Source organism: Rattus rattus, chromosome 1 (genome assembly GCF_011064425.1).
Source record: "Rattus rattus isolate New Zealand chromosome 1, Rrattus_CSIRO_v1, whole genome shotgun sequence".
NCBI lineage: Eukaryota > Metazoa > Chordata > Mammalia > Rodentia > Muridae > Rattus > Rattus rattus.
In genome coordinates this window covers 20,790,115-20,812,670 of record NC_046154.1, presented here as the reverse complement: position 1 = coordinate 20,812,670, position 22,556 = coordinate 20,790,115, and the positions used below count along the sequence as shown (strand labels likewise).

Sequence of the window (22,556 nt, the reverse complement as noted above, 5' to 3'; positions counted from 1 at the left end):
ACGGGCTGTGTACGAATTTGCAAAATCACTGAGTCAAGGGGCAGAGAGGGCATGAAGACTGTGTGATAAAGCCCACATGATGGAGCCTACCAAAAATGGAGCTATACATGAACAAAGTTAAAGTCAATCACCTGGTACAGTAAATAGCACAAAATAAACTCTGGTAAGTCTTGCTAAAGGAAAAGGCAGGGGTTTGGGGGTGAATGGGACTGAGAAGTTGAAAGCAGACAGTGCTGGTCGGGCCTCAGCAAGCCTAGCTATATGAAAGGGGTTAGCATCTGGCTTGAGCTAAATATTAGACTCAGGATTCTGTTTCCTTGGACACACAGTTAAGATAAATATAGACTTGTTTTGCTAAAAAATAAAAATAAAAAACCCTTTCTGACACTTTGCACCTGGATTGGGAGTCTAGGCTGCCTCTCTGTGGGATCTGGCACCAACACACGGACAAGAAGAAGCTGTTCTGACCCCAGAGCTGCGGTGTCAAGCAGCAAAGTTTTCGACACATTTGGAAAACAGGGTTCTCAGCACTGCCTGTGTCTTCCTTATCAGAAGGGTTTTCTCTTTCTTCCCTGTCCTTGGTAGTGCTGGGCACTGAAGCCAGGAGCCTTCCTCATCCACCAAGCTATGCCCCAAGGAAGACTTGGCAAATTCACAGTTGATGGGAATCCTACCATCACTCCAGCGTCTGGAAGCAGAGCCTCGGAGGCAAAGCTTGGTGTCCTCGCCCCCTTGTGGCCTCAGCTCCCCAAGCCCCACATCACAGTGAACACAGTTGTGTAACCATCCTGGCGGGATGGTTCTAAAGAGAGACATCCATGCCCCTCCCTCTGGCTATCAGAGCAGCAAAGCAAATGGTCCCCAAGGAGTTGCAATTTCCCCAGAAGCATCCTGTTGTGGTAATCTCTTACCCCAGTAAGTTTGTATTAAAAACACACAACCAGTTATTATATTTACAAGCCATATGCCTAGATTGGGCAGATCTACCTCTTATACTAATTTTTCCCCATCTATGAGACCTCTTACTATTTGCAGCTTCTCCCGGCCATGTGGTTCTGCTCCATCTTCCTTCCACCTCCTCTTCCTCCATCCTTCCACTCTCCTCCCCTCTCTCAGACCTCCAGCCCCACCTTTCCTTGCCACCGCCCAGCCATCAGCTCTAGCCTTGACTTGACCAGACAGAAAGGGGAGAAGGCTCCATGAACATCAAACTGTAAAAAGCACCAGGGCGACCTACAACAGCATCCTGCTTAAAGAAGGAAAAGACTGAAGCCTGATGCCAGCCAGAGGAAGAACGGGTCTCCCAGAGGGGATTTCACACAGTGTAGGCGGCCTGTCAGACTACCTTGCAGAACGACTGAAGCGGAGACAAGACTGGGCAAAACCACCTTGACAAGAACGACATAGTTAATCGTATCTCTAGCTGTCCTCAGGTACACCAGAAGAGGGCATCGGATCTCTTTACAGATGGTTGTGAGCCACCATGTGGTTGCTGGGAATTGAACTCAGGACCTCTGGAAGAGTAGTCGGGTGCTCTTAACCGCTGAGCCATCTCTCCAGCCCTGTTAATCGTATCTCTAAACCAGCTGTCAGAACCCAGAGGTGGACTTGGTGGGGAACGATCACTGCACCATGTTCCTTTAGTCATTTCCCAGATGCGGCCATGTTAAATTTCTCTGCTTTTCACTCTTAATGACACGTCTCTTTAACGGCTGCACTGGGGACAGGTGGTGAGCGTCATTGCAGGAGCTAGGCTCGTAGGCACCCTGAAATCTTTGCTGACATCTGGGGCTTTGAGCCAAGTTGGAAGCCCTACTGGTGGGACCCACCAAGCGTGGGCTGCCTTCCTCTCTCTGCTGTATGTGATACACAAGATCAACAGATGCTTGTGCCCATTAAATCTAATTGTGCATAAAAGTTCTAAGTGCAGAGAAGTGGACAGGGCCAGCAAAAGAACAGCAACTGTGGAAGAGAAGAAGCAAAGGGGGGAGATTTAAAACTGAAGTCGGGGCTGGAGAGATGGCTCAGCGGTTAAGCGCACTGGCTGCTCTCCCAGAGGTCCTGAGTTCAATTCCTAGCAACCACATGGTGGCTCACAACCATCTGTAATGGGATCCGATGCCCTCTTCTGGTGTGTCTGAGGACAGCATACTCACATAAAATAAATAAATCTTTAAAAAAGAGAGAGAGGGAGAAAAGGAAAATCTCTCTCTTAAAGCAGAGGTCTCTAAATGTGGCCAATGCCACATTCGAGGGGTTTGGGGGAGAGGTAATAGAATTGTTGGATTGTGTTTTTGTTTCTCTTCTATTACAGGGAAGAGACACCCTGAGTAAGGCAACTTACAAAAGGAAGGCATTTAACTGGGGGCCTGCTTACAGTTTTAAAGGGTTGGTCCGTGATCATCATGGTGGGAAGCTTTCAAGCATGATATTAGAGCAAGAGCTGGGAGCTTTATAACCTTATTCGTAGGCAGCAGGCAGGGGTGTGTGTGTGTGTGTGTGTGTGTGTGTGTGTGTGTGTGTGTATGTGTGTGTGTGTGCAGGTGCGCGCATGTGACTGTGTGTATGTGCGCGTGTGTGAGTGTGTAAGTATGTGTGTGTATCCCTGTGTGTGTGTGCCTGTGTGTGCCTGTGTGTATGTGGTGTGTGTGTGTGTGTGAGAGAGAGAGAGAGAGAGAGAGAGTAGGCTTTTGAAACCTCAAAGCCCACACCCCCAGTGACATACCTCATCCCCAAGGCCACACCTTCTACTCCCAAATAGCCTCACTAACTAGGGATCGAGCATTCAGATACAGGATTCTGTGGGGGTCATTCCCACCCACACCTCCGCAGCTCCTTCATGACCGAATGAATGGTTGTGTTGGGTGGTTTGAAGATGAATGTTAACTTCCCATCCTGGGCTGTGGCTTAGCAAGCATTCTGACACTGGGCCATCTCTAAAAGGAAAAGTACTGATGCCACACTTTTCTTCAAACAGCAAATCGTCAGCTTTTAACGATTTACAAAACAGAAATTGGAAAAAAAAAAAAAAGGAGGGAGTTGACGTTCTAATCTTGGCTCATTAAAAACAGACGCTTCCTTCTCTAGGAGATTTGAGTTGTTGAGAATGAAGACCAAGAAGACAGGATGGTTGATTAAATCACATTGTTGAGTTGATCCATTTGAAATGTCAACGATTTCCTGGCTGGATGCTGCCAGTGTGTTGAGAACCTCTACCGTTGGAAATGGGGGGAGGTCCCTGGGACCGCTGCTATGCTAACACAGGCATCAGAAGTCTGCCTGGCCTTTCCTTTGAAGTCATTTGGTGGTGTTATCTAAGGCTCTCCGATCCACTGGGTGGAGGAGGGTCAGCTTTGGCAACACCTGTGCATGCAGTCTGTCAGGGGTTGTGGTCTGACTCAATAAAACTGATTAACGACACCCTGATCTGGTTCTGAACTTCCTCGGCTTCACCCTGCCCCTGCCCTGCTGCCTTCTGACCCAGACCTTTGCCAGAACAGTTTTTGGATTTTTTTTTTTTTCTTAAAGAGCTGGAAGAGGGTTTTATGGGGGAGGCTTGAGATCCCGGGAATGACTTTAGAAGAAAATTGTGGGGCCGCTTGCCATGCATGGGGGCAGTGGATGGGAAGAGGAGAAAGGGAGTAAATGTGAGGAATATTGTTGACACAGTCATCTTGGAGAATTAGGTCATTGGCAGAGCTGACAAATGCTGTCCCACCAGGGAGCTCCAGTTCTGGGAATGCAGCCTAGGGAGCTCGAACACATGTGCCCCTGGAGATGCGTCCAAGGACATCCACCCCAGCACTACTTGTGACCCCAGAAAGTTGGCCCTGCTTCAGATGTTCATCAGTGAGTCGGGGGAGAAAAACATAACTTTTGTCTAAGGCATTCACCGTAGACCAGCAGCCATCAGGAGACCACAGTGCCGTGACACCCAACAAACAAGTTTAATGGGCTTTTTTAAAAAATCCATTTACCGCTGGGCCGTGATGGCACACACCTTTAATCCCAGTGCTTGAGAGACAAAGGCAGGCAGATCTCTGACTTTGGGGCCAGCCTGGTCTACAGAATGAGTTCCAGGACAGTCAGGGCTACTCAGAGAAACCCTGTCTCAAAAACCAAAAACCAAACAACAACAACAAAAGTATGTACTTTTATTGTTTAATGATTCGTCGTTGCCGTTGTTTATTTGTATCTTTAGTTGATTTTGAGACAGTCTCACTATGTAGCCCAGGCTAGCCTTAAACTTCTGATCCTCCTGTCTTAGCCTCCCACGCAGTTTGATTATAGGTCCAGGTCACTGTACCTCATCTCTCTATGCATTTTTGTTTTAATCAAAATCGGTGCCGATTCGATGCTCAGTTGGTGAAATGTTTGGCATTCGTGCATGACGTTCTGAGTTCAATCCCTGGCCCCCCCCACATAGAAAGTTGAGGTGGTAGTGTACACTTATAATCTTAGCCCTGGTAAGGCAGAGATAGACTGATCTCTGGGGCTCGCTGGCCAGCCAGCTTAGCCTCATGGGTGAGCCCTGGATCCCAGTTCGGAACCCTGTCTTAAAGAACAGGGTACAGCCATCTGCTCAACAGATAAAAGGGGCTTGCTGCTGCGAAGCCTGATGACCCATGTTCAATCCCTAGGACCCACATTGGAAGTCAAAAACCCATCTTCAAAGATTGTTCTCGGGGTTGGGGATTTAGCTCAGTGGTAGCGCGCTTGCCTAGCAAGCGCAAGGCCCTGGGTTCAGTCCCCAGCTCCGAAAAAAAAGAAAAGAAAAAAAGATTGTTCTCTGACCGCCACACGTGTGCTATGTGACTGGCACTCACAGACAGACAGACAGACCTATATGTAGACCTAAATAAATAAATGCAACAGTAACAAAACAGCAGGTGGATAATCCCTGAACACCAACGTTCAAGGTTGACTTCCGGCCTACACACCAAGGCACACACACCAAGACACACACACACACAAAAGGAAAGAAAGAAAAGAAAACCCCCAAACCACGAAGGACATTGTGGATATTTGTATGATAAAATCTAGCACCCTAGATTAGAAAGATGAACCCCAAGCCCCTCCATCAGTCAGAATAGGTTAAGTCCACACAATGCCTAGCACCACAGGAGCTGTGACAACTGTTTCTTTTTTTTCGGAGCTGGGGACCGAACCCAGGGCCTTGCGCTTCCTAGGCAGGCACTCTACCACTGAGCTAAACCCCCAACGACAACTGTTTCTTGATTGCGTCCACACGTATCCACGAAGGATTGGCAGAGCTCAGTTCGATGCCTCCTCGCGCTGGCACCAGGTTGACCAACAGCCACTAGCAGCCACAGCAGCAGGAAGGAGAGCCCAGCAGGTTGCCCCATCTCTCTAGCCTTCATGTCAGCCAAGGAAAAATACATGGCCAAAGGCCTTCAAGGATCAAGCAAGAGTTATTCTGTTATGTGCCCCAACCTGATGGCCTCTGAGGGAGAATACTGTGAGTTCTCCACCTTAATTATGTTAAGTGTATCACTTGTATGCTCTCTCTCTCTCTCTCTCTCTCTCTCTCTCTCTCTCTCTCTCTCTCTCTCCCCCCACCCCCTGAGGGGGGTACATACATGTCTGTGTGTTCTGTATGAGTGCAGTAATGCGTATGCCATGGTACACTTAAGAGAGAGGTCAGTGGACAACCTCAGATGTCAGTCCCCACTTTCTACCTTTTTTTGTTTTCGAAATAAGAGTCTCAGGGCTGGAGAGATGGCTCAGTGGTTAAGATCACTGACTGCTCTTCCAGAGGTCCCGAGTTCAATTCCCAGCAACCACATGGTGGCTCACAACCATCTGTAATGAGATCTGATGCCCTCTTCTGAAATGTTTGAAGAGAGTGGCAGTTCATAAGAGAAAAAGAAAAGAAATGAGTCTTATTCTGTAGCCCTGGCTGCCCAGGTACTTGCTATGTAGACCAGGTTAGCCTTCAACTCAAAGAGCTCTCTACCTGCTGCTGTGTAGTGGTTTGAATGAGAAATGTTCCCCAGTCTCATGCATTCAAACACTTGGTCCCCAGTTGGTGGCGCTGTTTGGGGAGACTTCAGAGATGTGTGGCTTTTTGCTAGAGGAAGTCACTCAGGGCAGGCTTTGAGAGCTTAAGGCCTCAGGCTGGAGAGACGGCTCAACAACCAAAAGCACCGACTGCTCTTCCAGAGGTCCTGAGTTCAATTCCCAGCCACCACATGGCAGCTCACAACCATCTGTAATGGGATCAGAAGCCGCACACTTCTCTCTGCTTCCTGCCTACAGTTCAAGCTGTAAGTTCTCAGCTTGCTGTTCCAGACGCTACGGCTGTTGTGATGGTGACGGACACTTCCGGCTGAAACTGGAAGCTCAAATAAACCCTCCCTTCTATACGTTGCCTTGGTCATGGCATTTTATCTCAGTAGTAGAAAGGTAACTAAGACACGCTGCCTTCCGAGTACTGGGATTGTGTGTCAGCAGGACCAGCTTCCATCTCGTTTTGAGATGGGATCTCTTTTGTTCACTGCTGAATCTGCCATTAGCTGTCCTGGGAGCTTTTCCTGATTCTCCTGACTTGGTCTCTCATCATCAAATAGGCACACTGCGATCGCAAACATGTACACTATCATGTCCTACCCGTACATGTATATGTATGTGTATGTGTATGTGTATATACATGTATATCACTCAAGGTGACTTCAACTCACACACACACACACACACACACACACACACACACACACACACACGGAAGGAAAAAAAAAAAAAGAAAAGAAGGGGTTGGGGATTTAGCTCAGTGGGAGCGCTTGCCTAGCAAACTCAAGGTCCTGGGTTCGGTCCTCAGCTCCGGAAAAAAAAAGAGAAAAGAAAAGAAAAGAAAAGAAAAGAAAAGACCCCAAACCATGTAATACATTGTTGTCTGTGTGATTAAAAATCTAGCACCTTGGATTAGAAAGATGGACCCCAAGGCCTCCTGCTGTCAGTCAGGGAAAGTTAAATGCATGCAGCTAGGACAAACAATTCAGCCTTTTCAAAGTAGAAAACACGACTCTAGTGAAGGTGTTCTCAATCTTCCTGATGCTGCTACCCTTTAAATACAGCTCCTCAGGTTGTAGCGTCTCCCCAACCATAAAACTATTTTCGTTGCTTTTTTTTTTTTTCTTTTTTTTTTTTTTTTTTTTTCGAGCTGGGGAACCAACGGCCTTGCGCTTGGGCAAGCGCCTACCACTGAGCTAAATCCCCAACCCTCGTTGCTTCTTCTTAACTATAATTTTGCTACTGCTATGAAACTTAATGTGAATGTCTGATCTGCAGGATATCTGATCTGCGAACCCTGTGAAAGGTCTGTTGTGCTCTCAATGCAGCCAGTCCTCTCCTGAGAGGCTGTCACCTCTGTGTGTGCCCAGCTATGAACCTGACACAAGGCAAGTCTCTTATGAGGGTTACTCTGAGGCTTCCTCTGGAGCAAAAAATGAATGTTTGTTGAATGAATGAATGACCACAGCCCTCTTCCTCTGGTCCCCTCAACAGATAGAGAACACTTGGTCTTTCCTCTTCTCCCAGGATTCTCAACAGGACTAGATTTTTCTGAAGACTTCGTGTTTCTGTGGCTGCATTGAGAAGCCACCTGTTTCTATGTGGCTATTTACAGCCCTATCTATGTGTGACCATTAATGTGACAACTTATCCGGATTTCCTGAAAGTTTCTCACTTTCTTCATCTGAAGCCCTCTGTCCTCACATGGCTGGTCACCCCATTGCAGACCCTCTTTATTCTTCCTCTCCTCCTCAGTGGAGGGGCTGGCTGTGGCCCCACCTCCACATTTCAGACCTAAGATTTCGCAAACTGGTCAGTGCGCAAGAGTCCGTCAATGAAGACAGAGAGCATCAACTTGGACTTTCAGAATGGTCTTTATTCTTTAGAGGACGTGGGGTCCATGCTGCCTTGGATCTAGTTGTTGGCTATGGTCTAAAAAAAAAAAGAAGGTTGGACAAAAACAGAGTAATTAGTCAAGATTGCAAGCTTTGGGCCTGTAGGGACTGGGCTCATGTGGGAATGGCCTAGCCTTGTCACTGGATACTGTGTGTCTCTGGGAGAGTGACTTGACCTCTCTGAGCCTTAGTTTCCTATCTTCATAGGAAAGGTAATAATAGCCTTGTGGGTATTCTTTTGTTTGTTTGTTTGCTTTGGGTTTGGTTTGTTTTCTAAGACAAAGTTTCTCTGTGTAGCCCTGGCTGTCCTGGAACTCGCTCTGTTGACCAGGCTAGCTTTGAACTCAGAGATCAGCCTGCGTCTGCCTCTGCCTCTGCCTCCTAAGTGCTGGATTTAAAGGCATATACCATGACCTCCTGGCCTCATGGGTAGTCTCAGCTGAGCAATTCACTAAGGTTCTTAACACAGTGAATCTATAAACCCCAGCCAGTACTCCTGTCAGTAAGAGCAGCCATTGTCTTGGACTTCCTGTACCCAGATAAGGTCTTCTCTGTACCCTCCCTGACCCCAAGAACCCACGTTATGATTCTCAGCATCCTTCCCTCTACTGTCTGTTTTTCACCTGTCCACCAGCATGGCGTCAACCCATTGTCTGACATTCTCTCTGTCCCCCTTGACTAGGAAGGACCTGGGCCAGAGGACACTTCTCAATACCTGTTAGATTTTGGAAGTGTGGCCCCATAAAACATTCCTGAGCTCTCTGTAATGTCCCCAAAGGTCCCTTCCTGGCTCCCATGAGCCTCAAGGCTCCTGCAGATCCTTCTGAAAGTCCCCGGCAGGCTTCATTGCCTCACCTCCTCGATCCATTCATTGAAGGCCGACACACGGGTGAACACCGTGGGCTTCTTCCGGGTGTTACAGCCCAAGGAGGACACGAAGCTGGTCACACCATGGACCTGCCAGGTTCCATTCTCAGCAGGACAGTTGAGGGGTCCTCCAGAGTCACCCTGCAGTGATGAAAAGAGCAGAGGGTAGGGTGTGTCTGAGGATAAGGAGCGGCCTCTGACTTCAGTGACATCGATCAACGTTCACACTGCTTCACCTCTCTGGAGACCAGATTGCAAAGGAAGGCAATGGTTCTGGACCTGAGGTCATAAACCCTTTGGGGGGAGGGGGAGCACATATCAGATATCCTGCATAACAGATATTTACGCTACGGTTCATAACAGCAGCAAAATTACAGCTCTGAAGTAGCAACCATAATTTTATGGTCAGGGGCTACCGCAACATAAGGCACTGTATTAAAGGGTCACAGCATTAGGAAGGTTGGGAACTGCTGACGTCAGGGTTAAAGAGACAATATAAGACTTCAGCACAGCATCCAGCAGAGGCAGCTCTCTAGAGACGGGGCCTCTCATCATCCGCATCACATTTAATGCTTTGAGGTTTTGTTTAGTTTTAATTGAGATACTGTATAAAACCCAGGCTGATCTTGAACTTGGCATCCTCCTGCCTCAGCTTCCTTTTTTTTTTTTTTTTTGGAGCTGAGGACCAAACCCAGGGCCTTGTGCTTGCTAGGCAAGCGCTCTACCACTGAGCTAAATTCCCAACCCCTGCCTCAGCTTCCAAGAGTGCTGGGATTCCAGGTTAGGGTGATAACCTGTGTTTATACACAGCAAGAACGTTCTGAATGATTAACCATCACTTCAAAGCCACAACTGATACGGGCAGGCGGTGCAGCTCAGCTGACACAGCGCTTACTTAGCGTGCACGAAGCTGTGAACTCCACCCCATTGCTGCACCAACTGGATGCAGTGCTGATGCTGCAAGACCATCACTCAGATGGAGGCAGGAAGATTAGAAATCCCAGGGAACTCTTGGCTACACAGTAAGTCTGAAGCCCAGACTGTGCTATACCGGATTCTCAAAACAGTGGCTGGCCAAGTGCGGTGGTGCATACCCTGGATCCCAGAACTTGGAAGGCAGAGACAGGTCATTGCTATGAGTTCGAGACCAGCCTAGACTATATGGTGATCTCAGGCCACATCGTGGGACCCTATCTCAAAAAGCAAATGGCAAAAAGGAACATGGCGGGACTGGGGGACTGGGAGCTGTCAGGCTAGGTGGGAGCTAAGCTAGAACCCAGGCTCCTGATCCCACCTCTGAGTTTCTCATCACCCCCACCTGGCCTGGAGACAGTATTAGCAAACCTAGTAGGTCTATCCACCTCAGGGCACATGGAGGAGGGTCCTTAGGGCCCTCCCCACATGCTTGCCCAGGCAGACTCACATTGCAGCCAGACTGGATATCGCCGCCAGCACACACCATGGTCTTCTTCACAGAGAAGCCCCACCAGTCCCACTTGGAGCAGTGTGCATAGTCCACCACAGGCAGCAGGGCCTGCTGCAGCTTGTCTGGCAGAGGCCCATTGGCTGGGGAGACAGAGGACATTGCATGGGACACCTGGGAGTCACATAGTGGGAGCCTTCAAGGCTCTATCAGCCTGGTAGGAACTATGGGGTCTTGCTTGCTCTGTGTTCTGGGGCACTGGGCACACGGTAGACATCCCATAATGATCCACTGGACATATTTGTGTTTGGGAGGATCGGGGAGAAGGTAGGAACTGGAGGGGAATTCAGGGGCGGGGATAAAGATGGTTTCTGCTGTGACCCTCTACCCCACTTGCCCCAGACGCTGTCTCTGTGGTCAGCACGTACTGGAGAGACGGCCCCAGCCGCTGATGTAACACGGTGCTCCATTGGGTAGGATATCACCAGCAGGAGGGAGGCAGGCGAGCTGGACGGTGTCTCCCAGCTGGGCACTTCTTGAGAGCTTGACCAGAGCAATGTCATTGCTGGAGGGAGGGGGAGTCCCATGAAACCTGGTCCACTATCATGCCCCTCCTCTGCTCCAGAGATTTGCAGTTCTAGGGAGTCCATTATCTCTTGGATTCTGAACCCATTTACTGATTGATTTTGTGGTGCCGGGGCTTGAACTCAGAGCTTTGCACAGGCTAGGCAGCTGCTGCGAGATCGAGCTACACTCTGGCTCTGCCTGAGTCATTTGTCCTGCTTTGCTTTTGAGAAACAGTCTCACTATGTAGCCCTGGCTAGCCCACATTGACTGAGCTGGCCTGTTACTCACAGAGATCCACCTGCTTCAGCTTCCCTGTGCTAAGATTAAAGGTGCATGTTACCACACCTCTTTTCCAAATCCATCCTTAAAATGGAACAGCTCTAGGAAGCCTCACAGCCACTTTAGCCCTGATGACCTTAGTCATTGGTGGTCTCCATGATCCATTATGTCATCTGGAAGGCTCAGGGTCACAGTTTTCCCCCAACCCCAGTACTTCCCAATGCTGATGACTGAGAACCCACACTTCAGCCCCCTAGAGGACGATGTTGTTGCCTGGGTACCACACTGTGGCTACCATTACTCTCCATCTTGACTGTCTACCTGCCACTCAAATCACTTCACCGGGGTCTGATAGAGCTCTCCGCTCATTCTGGGCTTCTGGCCAAGATGGGCTAGAGCCTTAACCCACCACTCTAGTTAATGCAGCCACCACAGCCTGTGTCACTTGGACTCAGCCAGCTGACCCTGGCAGTGACCTCTCCAGTTGCTTGGCGTCCTGCAGAATAGAACCCCAACTCCACACCCAAGACTTCACTCACCCACAGCTCACACAATTGGAGTTCCACTTGGGGTGCACAAAGAGGTCTCCAGCATTGATGGGGATCACTTGCTCTGGGCCCTCCTCCACACCGCGTTCATACTCACCCAGTACCACCTGGTAGGTGCGAGAAGTCCTGCAGGGGAGAGGAGGTCGGTTTGAACCTGGAGCCAACCTTGCTTCCTCTCCTATTGTCCCAGCTTCCCAGGACACACGCAGGGATAGTGAGTGAGTGGGGCAGGGACCGGCACAGGGGTAGAACTCACGAGATGCAGTGGCCTGCAGTCATAACCCAGTCAGGGGCAATGAGGGTGCCACCACAGGTATGGTGGAAGCTCCCATCCTTCTCATACTGAAGGGAGACCTGATGGCCAAGAAGGAAAGAGTTTGAGTGGCCTAGACCCAACACCATGGGTTGCCACCAGTGGCTTCATAGGTTATGTGCTGTATAGCTCTAGAAGGTTCTATTCGTGTGAGGGAAAAATGGCGCCCTCTGTAATATGCATACTATGCAGCTTCTCAGGGGACTCTGTCACTTTCCCATTAGCATCACATTTTGATTTGCCCAAGCCTCCCACCACAGGTTTATGTTGTCTCTGGGGTCCTCAACACTCTCTGCCCTCTGAGGCATCCACAAGCTTTGTGTTTCCTGAGGACTCCCCAAAACCCCTGTCCTATCCAGCCCCCCATTCTCCTGAACCCTAGATCTGTTAAGACATGTCTCACACTGAAGCCTCTGCCTTCTCCTCCCTGTGCATTCTGACTTTCTCCAAAAGCTCTCTTACAACTGTGTATGGTGTTTTAGACCTGGGATTCCAGCATCAAGGAAGAAGGCAGAAAGATTGTGGTTGAAGACTAACTGAGGTTATGTGAGACTGTCTCAAAGAAAAGAAAGAAGGGAAGAAAGAAAGAAAGAAAGAAAGAAAGAAAGAAAGAAAGAAAGAAAGAAAGAGAGAAAGAAAGAGAGAAAGAAAGAAAGAAAAGAAAAGAAAAACTCTTCACCACTGAGACTGTCTGAAAGAAAGAAGGAAAGAAAGAAAGAAAGAAAGAAAGCAAGCAAGCAAGCACTCCCCACCACTGAGCTCTGTCTAGGCCCGGGTTTGGTTCTTGAGACAGGGTCTCATAGAAGCCAGGGTGGCCTCAAACTTGCTGTGTAGCTGAGGTTGACCTTGAACCCCTGATCCTTCCTCCTCTACTGAGTTACAAGTTTGTATGTAACAACTATGTCTGCCTTACTTTATATTAAACTTAAATAGCCACATGAGGCTCGTTACTATGTTACACAGGGAGTCCAGCCCTCTGAAAATCTCCCCAGAGACCTCTCTGATGTTCCTAACCCTTTTACAGCCCCCAGAACTGTAGGAGTTTAGAAACAAAACATTCCCTCTAAACACAGCCCCCACAATTCCACTGCTATTAAGCCAACCCCTTAAACACCACCCTTTCCCCGGATTCCACTTTCAAATCCCAGCCAAGATTACAGATGGAGCAGTTACAACCTCCAAGAAATGCCTGTCCAAGATTTCGGGCCTTTTGAAGTCAAAGTAGGGAGTGGAGAGGAACTGGTGGGGTCAAGGGAGGCTGCCACGTCAGCAGACCCGGGGTTCAGAGCCCACAGTGGAAGCGGGCACAGCTGCTATCAACCTTACCTGCCAAGGCCAACTGTAGGGAACGGCGTCCTCACCGTTGACAACTCTGCTGGAGGGGTTGTAGGAAGGCTGGCCACAGCCTGAGGCTACACACAATGAGAGAGAAGTCAGTCAGTCAGAGTATCCTCAGAAGGAAAAAAGGGGAGGGGGGCTTTTTAAGCATGGTGGTGCCTGCCTTTAATCCCAACACTTGGAGGCAGAGGCAAGCTGAATTCTATAAATTCAAGGCCAGCTTGGTCTACACGGTGAATTCCAGATCAGCCAATGCTACATAGAGAGATCCTGTCTAAAAAGAAAAAGGAAGAAGAGGAAGAGGAGAAGGAAGAGGGAGAGAAGGAGGAAGAGGAGGAGGAGGAAGAAGAAGAGGAGGAAGAGGAGGGAAAGCAAAGGAACAAGTTTTGGGACCTCAGAAGAAGAAAAAAAAAGAGAAGAAAAAAAAAAAGAAAGAAAAAGAAGAAAAAAAAAAAAAAAGAAGATTTAGGAGAAAGAAGAAGAAGAGGAGGAAGAGGAGGGAAAGCAAAGGAACAAGTTTTGGGACCTCAGGTGAGCCCTTCCCCTCTCTAGATTTCACTAGCCATGTATGAACTAGCATTTATGCATTTAACCTACAACAGGACTTCCCAGAGTCAGAGGAGGGCAGGGTTTCCTTTAGTTCAAGGACTGAAGACTTAGAACTGTGCCTGGTATTCAAGGAGCCCCTAAACTCTGGAACTAAATTGCTTGGTATAACGGCTGTGATCCCAGTATTGAGATTCTGAGCCCAAAGGATCAGCCACTAGTTTGACAGAAGCCTGGACTAACAGAGTGAAATCCCTTCCCTCAAAACAAAATGGGGCTAGTGAGATACCACCCAGGCTAATGACCTGAGATTTTTCCCTGGGATCCCAAAAGAGAGAACTAACTTCTACAAGTTGTCCTCTGGTCTCCACATGAGCTCCGTAAAACACGTACAGTCCCCAACAAATAAATAAATGTATTAAAAATGTTTTAAATGACAGCTAAAAATGACATGTTAGCTCACACCTGTACTTGGCAGTAGGATTGCCAGGAATATCAAGGCAGGCTGAGCTATAACATGAGACTTTCAATAATAATAATAATAATAATAATAATAATAATAATAAAAATAATAATTTTTTAAAGGTGACTGTTATGAAGTGTATGTTTGAGTAAGGCAGTCTGGCACAAAGTGAAACTTGGCCACTTGCTCAGGATGAGCTGTTTTACTCTATTTTTTTTTAAAGATTTATTTATTATATATAAGCACACTGTAGCTGTCTTTAGACACACAAGAAGAGGGCATCAGATCCCATTACAGACAGTTGTGAGCCACCATGTGGTGGCTGGGATTTGAACTCAGGACCTCTGGGAGAGCAGTCAGTGCTCTAACCGCTGAGCCATCTCTCCAGCCCAGCTGTTTTACTCCAAAGCACAGTTTCCCCCATTGACTCCAAACTGTGATGGTTTACCTGGGGTCCTATAAGAAAAACAACCAGCCCCCTGCCTCCTGCCTGACACAGTAGACACTCAGTAAATGCCATCTGTTACCATGGTGGCCAAGGAAAGCTTTGTGGGCTGGGTCACAGAAGACTGAAAATTCGAGTGGGAGCCATCAAACCACCGAGCCCAGACCCTAAGCCAGGAGGCTGTCCACTGTCCCCTCAAGAAGTCTTACCCTTTGGGCTCCCGGTCTTTCTGAACTGGTTCATTTGCAAGCTTGCCTGCCTCCCCCACCCCTGGCCCAGAGCCAAGCTGAAGCTCCTACAGTCAAATCCTAGTCGAAGCTGAGACCTTCTGTAGAAGCAGGCCTCAGGTGTCCCCCGGGGGGCAAGGAGTGAGGGTCGGTCATATTCCAGGGGCTCCCAGGCTGAGGCAGCATGGAGACACGGGACAAGCTGAGGGCTTACCAAGGGCCACAAGCAGGAGGGAACACAGCAACCGGAGCATAGTGAGCTTCAGGATGATAAGAAAGAGATGTGGCGCTGGGGCTTTAATATAGCACCGGAGGCAGGAGGAGGGGACGGCGTCAGGCCCCACTCCCACAACAGGTGGCGGAACACCAGCTTTTTCAAGGCCCAAGGCTAAATACCAACCGCTAGATTAAGGAGCAGGAACTGAGGAAGAACCCCATGCTTCCCCCAACCTGTGATTGCACAGGTGACACAGAACAGCCAGCTGATAAGAGAGGGACAGGAGAATGGCTCTATGGGAGAGGCCAGCCTTTCCCAGGGAAGGCCAGAACACGGTAGCTGGTCAGGCCTGGGTTCAGATCCTGGCTTTGTCTTCTCGAGTGCTTAGTTTGACTACTGTGTCTCAGAGCTCTATTCTCTGACATGGGATCGATATTGATATCCACCTCCATAAAGGGCTGTTTTTGAGTACTTTCCCTGGTATACACGGTCCCAGCCTGACTAGAGTCTCTCTAGCGGTATCCCGAGATGAACCCAATGAACAATTTTAAAAAGTAGTTTCTAACCAGTGAGAGTAGTTTCTAACCAGTGAGAGTGGCTGCCATAGGGAAACGGAACATGGGTGATCGGGAGGGGAGCCCTCCCTTCCCATTTGGCTGGCGGGCAGAGGCAGAGTGACATATTGACTACGGGGCCAATATGCAACTGAGTCCGGATGCCAACTACGAGAACGAGAATGAGAATGGGCGGAGGGAGACACTCAGCTCTGGCTCAAGAAAAAGGGAGGCAGGGGGTGGGGCTGGAGGCAACGTGGAGCTGGGTGAGGTGTCCTGGTCTGTAATCCCGGCTGCTCCGAGGCTGAGGCAGGAGGATTAGGAGTTGGTACTCAACTTAGGGCTGCACAGTAAGGCCCTGTCTCAAAGCAAAAAAATTAAGATCAGGCTGGAAGGGCAGAGTAGCACCTTCAAACGAGTCCCTTGGTTTCATCCTTGGCAAGGAGGGGGAGGAAGCGGAGAGGGAGATGGAGACAGAAGAGGAGACCGGGAGGGGGAGGAGGGGAGGAGGGGAAGGGGAGGAGAGGGGGAGGCAAGGAGAGGATCGAGCCTGAGCAACCTGAGTTGGATCCCCAGGACCACCTGTTACAAGGAGAGGACCAACTCCTGAGAGTTTCCTTCTGACCTCCACGTGTGCTTTGACACATGCACCCACTCCCATCACCCCCCTACACACACACACACACACCACACACACACACACCCCACACACGGGCAACAAAAATGCAATCGAAGGCTTTAAACAAAACGAGCTCGGTGAGGACTCTGCCAGAGATGCTGAAGAGATGGATGCCGGGCATCTCCCTCGAGCACTCTGCTTTGTCTGCAGAGTCTGGGTCTCTCGCTGGACCCGGAGCTTGCGATTTGACTGGTTTAGACCCCCGTTTTCTGCCTTGGGAGCACTGGCCGCGCTGTGCTCATTGGTGGGGACAGGATCCAGGGCCTCATGCATGTGAAGCAACACCATCAAGCCACACAATAGCACAGGGCACAGGCCAGCATTCTTTTTATTTTTTTTTAAGATTTATTTATTTATTATATATGAGTACAGTGTCATTGTCTTCAGACACACCAGAAGAGGGCATCAGATCTCATTACAGATGGTTGTGAGCCACCATGTGGTTGCTGGGAATTAAACTCAGGACCTCTGGAAGAGCAGTCAGTGCTCTTAACCACTGAGCCGTCTCTCCACCCCCACCCCCCACCCCCTGCTTTGAGACATTGTCTCCCTAGGTCTGTTTAGCCTTGGTAGACCAGGCTGGCCTCAAACTCAGAGCTATGTCTGCCTCTAACTCCTGACAGCTGAGACTAAAGGCATACACCACCACTGTCCATTTTAGGGCCAGCATTCTGTGTGAACAGGCAAGTACCTGTCCCCACCCCCTTTGTCAGCCCCTCCCCCTGCCCGTCCCCCAGCTAAGTACCCCTGGCTTTTCCTGAGCATGTGTTCAGGCTCAGTGCGGCAAGCATAAGCCTTCCTCTAACTCCTAAAAATAAAAGCCAAGGGAGGGCAACACTTAGCATCTCTAGGTGGACCCTTGATGGTAGAAGGCGTCCTGGATGACCGGGAGGGATTTGTTTAAGGTACCTCCCATCTATCGTGCCCACAGAGATGCCTACCACTCCAGGATCCTGGGCTGTTGATCAGCTTGTGCACACACAACAGAAACAGCTGTGGAAATCCTTCAAACTAGGATAAAAATAGCTGTGCCCTCCCCACTTCCTGTAGGCCTGGACATATTTGCTCAGCTTGGATGCTCAGAGTCATTCCCCAGGCCCTGCATTGGGGAAGAGGTGGGGAGAGCCCGGAAGAGTGCAGGAGAGAGGGACGGGTCCTGGAAACAGATCTCTGTGTTCAACCCAGCTATCGGACAGATGGGACAACAGCCCAGGGAAAAGCTAGACCTCCATCAAGGTCTGCACGTGTTCCTAGCCAGGCAGAAGCTAGCTTAAGGACATAGGGAGAGCTGAACCCACAGGAGGCCCCCAGCTTAACACAGAAGGCTCCCCAGCCTTTATCCGCAGGGTCTTGAGCTGTGTATCTCAGGGCATGTGACTCCAGGGTCAGCGTGTTTCCAGAGATGACCTCTCTGAGGTCAACTGTCCATGACCACTTGAGCCAAATGGGTTTTACACTGTCACTGTCTTCAGACACACCAGAAGAGGGCATCGGATCCCATTACAGATGGTTGTGAGCCACCATGTGGTTGCTGGGAATTGAACTCAGGACCTCTGGAAGAGCAGTCAGTGCTCTTAACCGCTGAGCCATCTCTCCAGCCTCTTCTCAAAGCCTAGGGAATGGCTCTGTTAGCTGTGCTACGGATCAGCCTTTGAGGGTCCTGGTGTAGTGGCAGCTGGAATCCTTGAGGTTAGTCCTGAAAAGGGAACTGCTTACAGAGAATGGAGGGGTACGGTCCATTCCAGGCCTCAGGCTGAAATACAGTGAGTGAGCCATCTCTTGGTGGTGGTGGTGGTGATGGTGTTTTTGAGATAGGGCTTATCTATGTAGCCCTGGTGGCTGTCCTGGAACCCATTTTGTAGACCAGGCTGGTCTTGAACTCACAGAGATCTGCCTGCCTCTGCCTCCCCAGTGCTGGGGCGAAAGGTGTGCACCACCACTGCCTGGCAGGTGAGCCATCTCTTGAGTGGGACTAACAGACTAGGTGGAGAAGAGTGTATCAAGGACCAGAACTTGGGGACTGGAGAGATGGCTCAGCGAGAGATTGGCTGCAATTCCAGAGGTTCTGAGTTCAAATCCCAGCAACCACATGGCAGCTCACAACCATCTGTAATGGGATCTGATGCCCTCTTCTGATGTGTCAGCGGCAGAGTACCTATATACATTAAATAAATAAATGAGAGGGGAAAAAGTCAAGTAGCTCCTTTAAAATCAGGATTTGGGGTTGGGCAGGTTTGTGAGTCCAGAACCGAGGATCCTGAGGCAGGAGGATTGCCACGAGTTGGAGGATTGCTTAGTTTCAGGCCAGTCTAAGCTACAGGATGAGACCTGGGTTGGGGAGGCAGCATGAGGAGAGGAGAGAACTGAAGGTATAATTTAATTAGAATGCTCTGTCGCATCCTTTCCTAACCTATGTAAAGACCAGGTTCAACCCCCAGCATCACATGGTGGTTTGTGTCTGTAAGCCCAGCACTCAGGAGCTGGAAGCACAAAGATCAGGAGTTCAAGGTCATCCTCTGCTACCCGGAAAGTTCCAACCTGATTTAAAAAAAAAAAAAAAAAAAAAAAAAAGGCAGGTCTGGAAGGAGAATCAGGGAATCTGGGGGTGAGGTTGGGGGTGGGGTTGGAGGCAGGTGACACTTGGCTTCCGGTTCTCATTCAGTAGGAAGAAGCTCTCTCACATTCCTCTTCAGACTCTCTGTGCCTAGCACAGAACCTGGCACACACTCAGTGTTCGACAATATTTTCCAGAGGAGGGAAAATGAGTCGACAAAGCTGAAGGACCTTTCGAGAGCTCCTGGCCCTCCTCCGAACCTGCCCTTGACCCTGTTGTTCATGAGGAACACGTGGGAGTTCTGTGGTGTCCCAGCAAAGCGCTGTATCAGTGTATGGACGGCGGCGTCCAGAAGCCTGGGCACTGGAGATTGGGAGACATATTCTGTGATCAGCCCCGTCCACAAAACCGAGCCTGAGGGGCCACTCTTCCCTCCTTTGTTTACATTGGCATCTCAGCTCTCGGAACACTCAAAAAAAAAAAAAAAAAGCCACCCAAGAGGGAAAAACAGGTGAGCAGACCCGATCTGCATATCAAATTTCAGGCCAGCCAGGGCTACACAGTGAGACCCTACCTCAAAACGAAACAAAACCTAGCTGGAGGGCTGGAGAGATGGCTCAGCGGTTAAGAGCACTGACTGCTCTTCCAGAGGTCCTGAGTTCAAATCCCAGCAACCACATGGTGGCTCACAACCATCTGTAATGAGATCTGATGCTCTCTTCTAGTGTGTCTGAGGACAAGAGGCAGTGTGCTTGCATACATAAAATAAATAAATATTAAAAAAAACCAAACCAAGCTGGATTTGGTGGTGGCCATGTCTCTCATCTCATCCCTTGAGAGGCTGAGGCAAGAGAAAAGCTTCAAGTTTGGAGCCAACCAGGGTTACACAGTGAGACCCTGTCTCAGGGGGGAAAAGGTGTGCTGCGGTGGGGGGTATGTGTGTAGTGATTAGGGTATTTGCTGCACAGTATGAAGACTCAGGTTCAAATCCCCAACACCCACATAAATACTGGGTGGGTGTTGTGTCCCACCTGTAATTTCAGCTTTCAAAGCAAGTCAGGGGATCCCAAGACAGGCTGCGTCCTCAGACAAGCCACATCGGCAAGCTCTGGGTTTGATTGAGAAACCTTGGCCCCAACAAATAAGGTGGAAGAATGATGGAGGATTCAGCTTTGGGCCTCCGTGTGATCAGGCGCGCGCGCGCGTGCGTGCGTGTGTGCGTGCGTGTGTGTGCGTGTGTGTGTGTGTGTGTGTGTGTGTGTGTGTGTGTGTGTGTGTATACTGTTCTATTGCTGTGAAGAAACACCATGACCGCAGTAACTCTTACAAAGGAAAGTATTAAATTGAGGGTTTGTTTACAGTCTCAGAAGCTCGGCCCATTATTATCGCGTCGGGGAGAGCTTGGCAGCACGTAGGCAGACATGCTGGAGAAGCGGCTGACAGCTGCATCCAGCTCCATAGGCAGAGCAGCAAGATTGGCTCTGCTGACCTGGCTTTTGCAACCTCAACGCCCACCCCCAGAGATGCACTTCCTCCAGCAAGGCCACGCCTCCTAATCGCTCTAATCCTATCAAACAATTCCATTCCCTGTTGACGGAGCAATCAAATATATGAGCCTATGAGGGCTATGCCTATTCAAACCACCGCAGGGGCTGTCTACATGGCTCAGTTGCTGAAGGCACTTGCTGCCAAACCTGAGGACCTGAGTTCAATCCCTAGCACCTACGTGGTGGCAGAAAAGAACCAACTCCCAAACTTATTCTCTGACTTCCACAAGAGTGCTGTGCGAAACGCGCACTTAACCACACCCACCCGCTACATAACTTCTAAAAGTGCATCCGCTAAAACAAAACCCAAACCAAATTTGTTTTTGACATGTCTAATGGCCTGAAAAGCGTGGAATACATCTTTAATCCCAGCACTGGGGAGGCAGAGGCAGGTAGAGCTGGTAGATCAAGGCCAGCCTGATCTACAGAGAGAGTAACAACTCAGTCAAAGCTACATAGTGAAACTGTATCAAGAAGAGAAGGATGGGTTGCGTCCCCAGCTCCGGAAAAAAAAAAGAACCAAAAAAAAAAAAAAAAGAGAGAGAGAGAGAGAAGGAAGGGGCTGGAGAGATGGCTCAGGGTTTAAGAGCACTGACTGCTCTTCCAGAGGACCTGAGTTCAATTCCCAGCAACCACATGGTGGCCCACAACCATCTGTAATGGGATCTGACGCCCTCTTCTGGTGTATCTGAAGACAGCTACAGTGTACTTATATATAGTAAATGAATAAATCTTTAAAAAAAAAAAAAAAAAAAAGGGGTTGAAGAGCTCAGGAAGGAAGGGCCCTGAGGTTCGGTCCCCAGGAAGAGAAGAGAAAAGGAAAGGGAGGGAAAGAAAAGAGAAAGAGAAAAAGAGAAAAAAAAAAGAAAGGAAGGAAAGAAAGAAAAAGAAAGGAAGGAAGAAAGAAAGAAAGAAAAAAAGAAAGAAAGAAAGAGAAAGCAAGCAAGCAAGCAAGCAAGCAAGCCAGCCAGCCAGCCCCAGTGGCATTGGGAAATAGGACAAAGCTCTAATGACTTTTTGCCTCAGGACTTCTCAGAGCATTTCCTGTGCTGTGTTTGCTGTGAGTCACACATTTGAGAGGTCGATGCCTGGAACCTGCTGGTACTTGGTTGCTCTTAGTTCCCCAACTACCAGTCCCGTCCCTCCCAGATTGGCAGCCAGCCTGCTGGTGTGTGTGTGTGTGTGTGTGTCTGTGTGTGTGTGTGTGTGTGTGTGTGTGTGTGTTTAAGGACACCTAAGATTAAGCAAGCGCCCATCTGTGGCTTCTAGACCTGGGACTTGCACAGGTGGCCCTCGTCCCAAAGAAGGCCTTGCTTTAGTGGGAACCCAAAGGCATTGGGCAATGTGCTCAGGTAGCCTTTCCCACAGCGGGTGCCATGCCTTCTGGAGGCCTGGCAGGGGGAGGGTGGAGGTAGAGGTCCACTCCGAATGCTCTCTCAGCCAAGTGCACACTCCACAGATGAGCGCCAGTGTCATGACAGGTGCCAGGGTGTTCCTGGTCACCTGGATGGTGCTGTGAGAAAGAAGACAGTCTCAGAGGCGAGGAGGTGATGCTCCCTACCCCCTGTGGCTTATCCAGCTTCTCTCCAAGGGCCCTGGCTTCACCTCCAATTTTCTTTCTAGGTCATCTCTTTTTTCTTTTTTAAGTACTTTCTTTCTTTCTTTATTTATTTATTTATTATGTACACTGTAGCTGTCTTCAGACACACCAGAAGAGGGCATCAGATCCCATTACAGATGGTTGTGAGCCACCATGTGCATGCTGGGAATTGAACTCAGGACCTCTGGAAGAGGAGTCAGTGCTCTTAACCACTGAGCCATGTCTCCAGCCCTCTAGGTCATCTCTTAGCTCCACACATTTCCCCCTCCCTCTGCCCCTTCAGGCCTACAATGTTATAGGCTCCCCACGGCTGTGAGCCTTAGGAGGCTTCACTGCCCCTTGTCTGTTTCCCCCACCCGTGCCTCCTTTGATTAAGTTCCCCTAGAAACTCCTTAGGACTGGCATTTGTTCCCTCCAAGGCCTTGGCTTGATGCAGGTTTGGTCAAATGAAGCAGAGACCCAAA

General features: G+C 49.4%; 1 protein-coding gene across 1 annotated transcript; it reads right to left on the bottom strand.

Moving 5' to 3' along the window:
• Positions 1–8,768: 8,768 nt before the first annotated feature.
• LOC116890279 (chymotrypsin-like elastase family member 3B) lies at positions 8,769–15,232 on the bottom strand. The gene is made up of 7 exons (XM_032890991.1): positions 15,156–15,232; positions 13,249–13,334; positions 11,866–11,963; positions 11,601–11,735; positions 10,644–10,780; positions 10,216–10,358; positions 8,769–8,933 (listed from the first exon to the last, which is right to left on the bottom strand). Exons 1-7 carry the CDS (start codon positions 15,193–15,195, stop codon positions 8,769–8,771), a joined length of 804 nt encoding a protein of 267 aa, XP_032746882.1. The 5' UTR covers positions 15,196–15,232.
• Positions 15,233–22,556: the final 7,324 nt, after the last annotated feature.